Source organism: Gracilinanus agilis, chromosome 4 (assembly GCF_016433145.1).
Source record: "Gracilinanus agilis isolate LMUSP501 chromosome 4, AgileGrace, whole genome shotgun sequence".
Classification (NCBI taxonomy): domain Eukaryota; kingdom Metazoa; phylum Chordata; class Mammalia; order Didelphimorphia; family Didelphidae; genus Gracilinanus; species Gracilinanus agilis.
Window position 1 is genome coordinate 29,933,401 of NC_058133.1, and position 9,787 is coordinate 29,943,187.

Sequence of the window (9,787 nt, forward strand, 5' to 3'; positions counted from 1 at the left end):
ATTAGTTGAGCACCTGGCCAGCTTTCTATTCTTGATTCTAACCTACCTGTGAGTGAACATTTTTTTTTAAAGTTCTTCAGTTATCTGGATTTTTTTCCTCATGAGAAAAGCTTTCCCAACCTCAGGGTAAAAATCTTAACACCCAACATAGTGGGAGCAAACATCTAGCAAAAAGATTTGAGATCAGAAAATGCTGTGAGCAAAACTTATTTGGCACTAGCTGTTGGCCAAAAATGGAGTTCTTGGAATTGGAGAAGTCAGGCCTAAAGCTAATTAGTAATAAAAGTCACCAAGAACTAGTCATAGAGTGAAGTCAGGAAGTCACTGCCTTGGCCATCATCTGGTAATATCTATCAGAACAACCTTTGCTTTTTGAAAAAGCGATGAAAACAACGTATGAGAAAGACATTGGACATAAGGAGAAATGCAGTCCATTTTAATGGCCTCTGCTTTATTTCCTTTTCTGTGTGGTTGTCTGGGACCTGCTAACCCCTGGGGCTTTCTTAGCTTCTTCCCAGGCAGAGAACTTAGCCTTCCCAGGCCTTTTGGAGATGCACATCCTCCTCACTTTTCCCTTGGACTGCTGTCATCTCACTTCAGTTCTGATAATAGGCTTCCTGCCTCCCTTCTCACCTCATTCTACTTGTGCCACATAATGCTTCCAAAGCCCTGCTCCGCTTTCAGCTCCCTAGCCTGGCATTTAAGGCTCCCCCTCCACAAGGCATGTTAGCAAGTGATTATTATACATGTACTCTGTGCCAGGCACTGTGTTACAAGGATGACAGGCATGGTGGAGAGCGTCTTGTATTGATGAGTCAGCAGAATGAGCAGTCTGGAGAGAGAGGGAGATGTTACTGGTGGCTGGCTTAGGCCTCCTCCTTAATATGGAGGTTCTAGAAGGAACCAGACATCTGAGGGAAGTGCATCCCTGCCAGGCTTGTTTCTCACCATGCCCTTTTAGAACCCCTTTGTAATCTGATGAAAATGGACTAGCTTCCCTTTCTTTACTGTGCCCTATGCTTCTTGCCTCTGAGAACATGTGCATCCTTCCTGGAGTCCAGGTTCTATGAAGCTTCTCAAGTTCCCCGTATCAGCCCCCTCACCTTTTAAAAATGTGTTATTTCTCTTGTCTTCACATTCACTGACTCTCCCTTTTGATAAAGAAAAGTAATTAAACAAAGATACCCATTACTATGACTCTCTGGGAGTGTAGATGGCCTTCTGTCCTGGGAGCTCCTGCCTTGTCCACTGAGAGGAACTAGATGTTTCCTTACCCCTTTTCTGAGACTGTCCTTAGTTGTTCCAGACTTGATGGTTCAGTTCCCTTTAATGATGCGCTACATAGCTATTGCCACTGTGTATATTGTCCTCTTGGTTCTACTGATTTCTCTTAGTCAGTTCACACAAATCTTCCCTGCATTCTCTGAATTCCTCATGTTTGGAACATAGTATTTGAGAAAGAGCAGGTTAACCAGGGACCTGCTGAGTGTATGGAAATGAAGTACCTTTGCCTTTCTGCCCGGTGATTGCTCTAATCTCTTGAGAAAATGCCTTTGGATTGACCTTGCTTGGTTTATTCATGAAAAATGATTTCTTTCTTTGCAGATGACACAGCAGTGTTTGAGTTGATACAGCTTGTTCTGCCAGGTATGAAATTGATTCTGTTCCTAAGACAATATGGGGTGTGTGGGGGGAGCCAGTTCAAAGAGAAATGACCTCCTCCATCTCCCCCACTCCAGTCTCACCCCTATCATTAACCCCTTTCTTACTTAAGAACAGTTTTGTTCAGGTCTAAATAGATCCAGAAGATAGTTGGCCAGTGTGATATGAAACACGTTGTCCAAACTCTGATGAATGGGGTTATTTCAAATGTGATATAAGCTGACTTCATCCATGACTCTTCTAGATATCAAAATGTAAGAGTCAGTTTTTGTGAAGTTCCTAAAAAGGCAGCCTTCTCTTCATCTGTTCATGGCCCTTACCAGTATATTCCTCTCCATAACTGACTCTCTCCCCACTTTTTATAAGGGGTGACCATTATAAAAAGGGTGACTTGAAAATGGAGCATTAACTATCTTCATAGTTAATTAGCCACAATTAATTAATACATTAACTGTATTATAGAAACTATTAAACCCCTAAATGACTGTTTCTGCATCATCATATTATTTGTAGAGAGAACAGGAAACATTGCTTCATGCTTTATTGAAAAACAAAGCATTGTGTGTGTGTTTGGGGAGGAGTGGGAATCTTGGTTTATTTAAGACTGGGTTTTCCTGTCTCACTCAGACTGGAAGTGGAACAGCTTCTCATGGGCCCAATCCCAATGCTAATTGGTACAGATCCTTAATCTGCTCTATTTTTCTGACCTGGGCTGATTTACCCTTCCTTGGGCATCCTGGTAGCTCTCTATTTCTAGGAGCTAACCATTGGCATGTTGGATTTAGTTCCAGCTTTAGCCCTGTTGTAGCTTAGAATTTCCAGACTCAACCAACCTCAGCTTTTCTCAGTAGCAAGGATTATAGGCATGTACCACCACAACCTGCTGGTTTTTTTGTTGATGGCAATAGGTATTAGGTGTCTTCATGTCATATAAAACTGATGTTGTATTTTAAAGAAAATATTCTCTTGTGACCCTAAATTACTTCTTTTTTTTTTAAACCTTTACTTTATGTCCTAGTAACAACTCTAGGACAGAAAGGCAAAGGCTAGGCAAATGGGATTAAGTGACTTGCCAAGGCTCACACAGATAAGATGTGTCTGAGGACAGATTTTGAACCCAGGTCTTCTTTACTCTAGTCTTGGAGCGCTATCTACTGTTCTAATTGGCTGCCCCATCCCAAATTACTTCTTGAATGTGTGAGAATATCCCCATTTTAGAAATAAGAAAGTGGGCCATAACTGTTGATAATCAAAATTTTGATATTCTGATTTTATTGATGTGGTTTTTCTCTGAACTGACTCAGGTTTCCAGACCCCTCACACTCTACTAGATAGTTTCATATTTAGCAATGCCTGAAAAAGATGAATCACTTCATGACCATACCTCTGGTGATGAATCTGTCAGAACTTTCTTGGCCTGTCCCCACTTCACAGGATCATGGTTAGTCACCAAGTCTGTCCTAGAAGCCCTTTTGGTAACTCCAGCCATAGCCCTGCTCTGCTGACCACTTAGCCTTTGAGATCTCAGGGCTGTTTCTGTGCCATGAGGAGGCTGGGAGTAGGGTGGAAGGGAGAAGGGGAGAAATTGAAGAGAGACATTTCAACAAAACAGAAATGGAAGGAACAATTGATGGGTGTCTTTTGCCTTCTGCACTGGATTAACTTTTCAAGGGAAAAATGGTAACTCTCACCATTCAGGGTTTTCTTCCTGAAAAAAAATAATAAGATGCAATATTCAGTCAGGGGCAGTTGTCTCAAATTGACCAAGTACAATGGGAATCTGGCAAGACAATTTGTAGAAGATGCCATTGTTTCTGGACACACAAGTATATATTGATATTTTTAGTCCTAGATCCAATTTTTAGTCCTAGATCCATTTTAGATCCATTTTTAGTCCTAAAATCTGTTCCTTGCAGTGGGTGAAACACTCTCTACATATGAGGAGAACACGAGAGACTTCATGTTCCCTGGTCCAAAGCAAATGTCTGGACACCATGATTCAAACCGCCAAGTTACGATGCAGAGGATTTCTGGTATCAGAGTAAGTGCCAAACATCAGAGGCCCTAGGTGTGGTGTGAGTAGGAGTTGGGTCTGGTGACTTTCTAGCCAGACCTCTTAGCCGATTGTTTCAATAGGAATGGCAAATCCTCTAAGGTTGATCTTTGAGAGGATAGACCATGTTTGTAAGAAATGGGCTCTAATTAATATGGCAGCTCTTCCCCACTGAAGTGTGCCAGTTAAAATCTTGGCAGTTTCTGGGATGATGGAGCTTTGTGGAAATACTAGAAAATACTCTCTTCAGTTTTTCCTTCTCCAGTCTACATGGACAGATGTGTAACTAGAGGGATGTGCTTGTTGCCTGCAGCTCTCATCTCTTCCTCCTCCAATGTGATGTTTTCCTTGGATTTTCCTTTGGGCCTCTCCAAAGATCCACTCAGTGTGCAAGTGGGAGGTTCAGGAAACCCTCATTTGGTCCATCTCTGTTGTTTGTTGTTTTTGAAACCTGAGCCTCTCACGTCCTGTTTCAGTCACATATTTCCTCAACATTTTCCTTTACATTTCTCTGTGAGGGTAAGGCATCATTGACAGTACAGTGCTATCTACAGGCCAAATATCTCTCCATCCAGGTTTTTTGTTTGCTTTTGGTTTGGATCTGAGATTTTATTGGAATCATAGACTTCTCAGGTAGAATTTTTCCTCTCCCAAAGCAGGAGAATAGCCCCTCTTTGTTGCTAAGTGTTTCTTGGGACACTGGGAGGTTAAGCAGCCTGACCAGGGACACAAGCCAGTATCAGAGGTGATACTTGAACTGTAGGGCAAATCTAGCCACTATGCTATACTCTTTCTCTTATATTACAATACAGCAGATATTTTTCAGGTGCCAACTGTGAGCAGAGGTTGGCAGGGTTGGGCACTGGGGTAGAATTTTTTTCCATTAAAATTTTTTTCATTTTAAAATATTTTTACATGATTCATTTTCTCCCTCTCCCTTCTTGCTCCCCCTGCTCCCAGGGTTGATAATCAATTCCACTGGTTATACATATATTATCATTCAATTTGATTTCCATATCATTCATTTTTGTAATAAAGTAATCTTTTAAAACCAAAATCCCAAATCATATAAACACCGTTAAGCAAGTGACAAATCATGTTTTCCTTCTGTGTTTCTACTTCCACAGTTCCTTCTTTAGATATGGGTGGTATTCTTTTTCATAAGTCCCTGAGGGACTTTTTCCCAGATCATTGCATTGCTACTAGTAGCAGAGTCTATTACATTTGGTCATCCCGTAATGTTTCACTTTCTGTGTACATTGTTCTCTTGGTTCTGCTCATTTCACTCCACATCAGTTCATGGAGGTATTTCCAGTTCAAATAGAAATCAAGCAGTTCATCATTCCTTATAGCACAATAGTGTTCCATCACCATCATATACCACAGTTTGTTCAGCCATTCCCCAATTGAGGGACACCCTCTCATTTATCATTTTTTTTTGCTAGGCACTGGGGTAGAATTAAGCCATTGGCTTTGTCTTTGTGGAGCTCACAAACTTGCCAACATGGATAGCTATTATCATTACATTAGCATTACATACTAATACTATAATTAATAACTTTAATAGTATTACATGGTAAGAGTATTAGACAAGGGTACACAAAAGGCACATAAAGGAGCTTGGGATTGGAGGAGGCTTCAATGGAGGGACGTTTGAGTGAAATGCCAGTGAAACAAGGGTCAGGAGTTCAGTTAGGGGAGAAGATATAGGAAGGACAGTGCAAGGAATGGACTACAAGAGAGACAGGGCATGATGGTTGGAACTGACCGTGGTAAGCCAAAAGTCATTGTCTCTCTGTCTCTTGGACGCCCTTCCTCCTCACCTACACGTCCCAGAACCCCTTTCTTCCTTTAAAACGTGGCTCCTGCCCTGTTAGCTGCAGGAGGAGTTTCCTGGTACTCTTCTCTCTCCAGCTGCCTTGTCTTGAATTATTTAGTATCTCTTTGTAGTTGCCAACTTGACATTTATACTCCTATGTAGATAGATGTTCTTGTGGTCTCTTCCATTAGCATGTAGTATGCTCCTCAGGAGCCAGCTGCATTCATATTTCCCATGTCTAACACAGTACTTGGCACAGAGTTGGGGTTTCATAAATACTTGTTATTCAATTGATTGATTCTTGAATTTCTTCTCCTCTAATAATTTTGGTTCTATTTAGTTCTATTCTTTATAGCTTAAGATAATTTCTTTTGGAAAAGAAACAAAGCAAACTAAGAATTGGAGAGTTGAGCTTTTTCTGAATGATCCTTTAACATAATCTCAGCCACACTGATCAGAAGCCCTATTCCTTATCTTCTTCTTATACTTGTGTCCTAAGCCAACTAAAGTAGACTTATTTTTGTCCTTTATCATCACTCAGGCATTCACTGTTACATGTTTAATAAACATTTTGTCAGTTTAATGAACATTTTGTCAGGAACTGAAGAAACAAAAACAAAAGTAGCAGTTGCTGTCTTCAAGAACTGTTTAAAAAGATACAAAATATGTGTGGATAAAGCTGTGAAACCATGATGACTGGGTCTATTGCTAATTTGTTTCATAACCTCAGCTGGGCCCTCTTTACTACAAGGCAATCCTTTTGTACCTTAGAGCATCAGGTACACTGAATGTTAGGGGGAAGTCCATCATTGATCCAGCAAAGAGACAGAGAGAGTTGTCATATAGGTAGGAGGAGAACCAGAAAGAGAGCAATATGATGAAAACCCAGAAAGGAGAGAATCATGAAAAGAATGTGACTGAATGTCAAAGGCTGCAAAGAAGTCAAGGAGAATCAAAATTGAGAAAAAGGACATTAGATCTGACAATTAGATCATTAAGGTGATCCAGTGGATGTAGCTAGGTGACCTAGTGGATGTAGAATAAAGTCTGGAGTTAGGAGGACCTGGGTTTAAGGGTTTAAATTTTACCTCTGTGATCCTGGGCAAGTTACTTAACCTTAATTTACTCCCCCTTACTGTTCTTCTTCCTTGGAATTTATACTCAATACTGATTCTAAGACAGAAGGTAAGGTTTTTTTTTTTAAAGAGATAATTAGTAACTTTGGACAGAGCAGGTTCAGTTGAGGGATACTGATAGAAGCCAGACTGCAAAGTCTTGAGGAATGAGTAAAGACAGCAAGTGAATGCAGTTGAGTCTTGACACCTTTTTCTAGGAATTTAACTGAAAAGGAGGGAAGGATGAAGGATGATAGCTTTAGGATAAAGCAAGCCTTTTTGGGGAATGCAGGGAGACCTAAGTGAGTTTGTAGATAGCAGGGAAGAAGAAGCCTGTGTGTTTGGAGAGATTGAGGATTAGAGAAAGAGTGAGGATGGTTTTGGGGGGCCATTCTGTCAGAGAAAAGATGGGATGAAATGGAATCAAGGATTGTCCATGGTGAGGATAATGAACAACTCTTCATCAAAGACAGGAGTACAGGATCAGAGGGATTGGGAGATGAAGTCAAAGAATTTCAAGATGTACGATATTATGAAGTGGGAGCTTATGGTGAATAGCATTTATTTTTCCAGTAAAATGTGAGGCTGGGTCCTCAACACTACTTCTAAGCTACTAGAGGGTTGGAAGGGTGTTGCCTGAGGCTTGAGGAAAGAAGAGAAGATTCCAAATAGTTTTGACGGGGAATGTGTTAAAGAATCACTTTGGTAGGATTAAAGGAATTGTCTTGTTGCATTGAGATCACAGAGATTTGTAGTGGGCTTTTGAGATCTATCAATCATATCATCTCCAGATAATCTAATAAGGACAATTTATCATGGATGGATGGGAGATGATCTTTTAGCTCAGGCTTCCAGCTCTGTCTCCAGGAGCATGGAGTTTATTATGTATATTTCAAGACTCATTTCACACAAAAGAACCCCCCTGAAACTTCGCAGATGCATAGAAGTTACAAGTTATGTCATAGCAAAACACAAAAGGTCTCATTGGCTTCAGAATAGAAAAAGGCCAAGGCTAAATTTTGACTGAGTTCTTATCAGAAAGCCAAGTTGGGGAATATTTTCTCAGGGTTGAATTGCCCCTGCTAAGGTTTTGGCCTTGGCTGTACCAGGCAGCTGCATTCCTGGCCAAAGGGGAAGAGTGTTAACCTCTTAAATGCAGGTTTGCTAGGAACTGAAAGCTTTTCAATAAGGCCACAATACTTTTTGACAAGAAATCACAAGATCACAAAAGGTGTCAAAAGAGGAGTCTCAGATTTTTATCTATTCTCTTATTGGCTTCCCACATATTTCCCCCTTTAAATTAAAATGATTTATTACATAGGAAAACTTTTAATAATGAAAGGAGTCATCAATTAGTTATAATCATCAGCTATAGCTGGATCTGATAGGATTTACAGATTAAACTGTTTATTTATGGCTCTCTACAGTGGGCCCAGTCAGCAGTGATTTCTTCCAGCACCATTCAGCAGCATGAGAGTGGACCCAGAGGGAAGCAGATGGCAGGTTTGGGGTTTGGCCAGACAGGAGTTGAAATAGAACAGGGGAATGAAGGGAAGGAATTAGAGAGAAGCGATTACTATAATGTTGAACCAGTTACCTGTGGGACCAAGGGCTGGAAGGAAAGGGAAACCTAATGGTGTAATAGCCTAGAAGAGCCCTTGTCAGAGCTGCAGGCTGGGATGAGGTGCAGGGATTGGTGGTCCCAGTGAGAATGGAGAAGAAGCTTAGGAAGATCAAGTCCACCCCAAAATCTTTATAACAAAAAACTCTGACAAAGATCTAATTACTCAAATATACAAGAAGCTAAATCAATTGTATAAAAAATCAAGTCATTCCTTAATAAATGGGCAAGAGACGTGAATAGGCAATTTTCAGATAAAGAAATCAAAACTATCAATAAGCACATGAGAAAGTGTTCTAAATCTCTAATAATTAGAGAAATGCAAACCAAAACAACTCTGAGGTATCACCTCACACCTAGCAGATTGGCTAAAATGACATCAAGGGAGAGTAATGAATGTTGGAGGGGATGTGGCAAAATTGGGACATTAATGCATTACTGGTGGAGTTGTGAACTGACCCAACCATTCTGGATGGCAATTTGGAACTATGCTCAAAGGGCTTTAAAAGACTTTCTGCCTTTTGATCCAGCCATAGCACTGCTTGGATTATACTCCAAAGAGATAATAAGGAAAAAGACTTGTACAAAAATATTTATAGCTGCACTCTTTGTGGTGGCAAAAAATTGGAAAATGAGAGAATGTCCTTCAATTGGGGAAGGCTAAACAAATTGTGATATCTATTGGTGATGGAATACTATTGTGCTCAAAGGAATGAAGAACTGGAGGAATTCCATGTGAACTGGAATGACCTAGTTGTGAGGAATATTACTTACAAATTATTATTTAGGAGACCTAGCAGGAAGGGCTTGAGAATTCCAAATGGAATGGGGAAGCAGAAAGTGTGCTCTCTCTCATAAGAACCTCCAGGAATTGATGCAGAGTGAAAGGAGCAGATCTAGGAGAACATTGTACACAGAGGCTGATACACTGTGGTACAAGCGAACATAACTGACTTCTCTACTAGTAGCAATGCAAGGATCCAGAGCAAGGCTGAGGGACTTATGAGAAAGAAAACTAGCCACATTCAGAGGAAGAACTGTGGGAGGAGAAACACAGAAGAAAAACAATTGCTTGAACACATAGGCTGATGGGAATATTATTGGGGATATAGACACTAAACGACAACTCTAGTCCAACTATCAATAATATGGAATTAGGTCTTGATGAATGATGTATATAAAACCCAGTGGAATCGTGCATTGGCTAAGGGGGGTTAGGGAGGTTTGGGGGAGAGGGAAATACCATGAAATATGTAACTGTGGGAAAATATTCAAGATAAAAAAAAGATCAAGTCCCAGGACAAGAGGAAAAGATAGGGCGTGGTTAGGGGGTGCTTGACACTGGTACCCTTTTAGTTGTTTCAGCGTTGGAACAAAATGAGGCACTTGTAGGTCCAGGGAACCCAAAGGATTTATTTAGCTATCATGTAGGAAAGCTATCAGCAAGGATCAGCAATGGTTAGTGAGAGTTATGGCTGATAAAGCCTTGTCTATCTTCCTTCCTTCCTTCCTTCCTT

The 9,787-nt window shown here is 40.6% G+C and overlaps 1 protein-coding gene across 1 annotated transcript in view; it reads left to right on the forward strand.

Annotated features, from left to right (window-relative positions):
- The window catches only part of SPATA6 (spermatogenesis associated 6), a 162,857-nt gene that overhangs the window by 20,518 nt on the left and 132,552 nt on the right, over nt 1-9,787 (forward strand). Inside the window, exons 4-5 of the mRNA XM_044674813.1 lie at nt 1,606-1,647; nt 3,579-3,703. Of these exons, the coding sequence (XP_044530748.1) occupies nt 1,606-1,647; nt 3,579-3,703 (167 nt within the window). The remainder of the gene's footprint in view (nt 1-1,605; nt 1,648-3,578; nt 3,704-9,787) is intronic.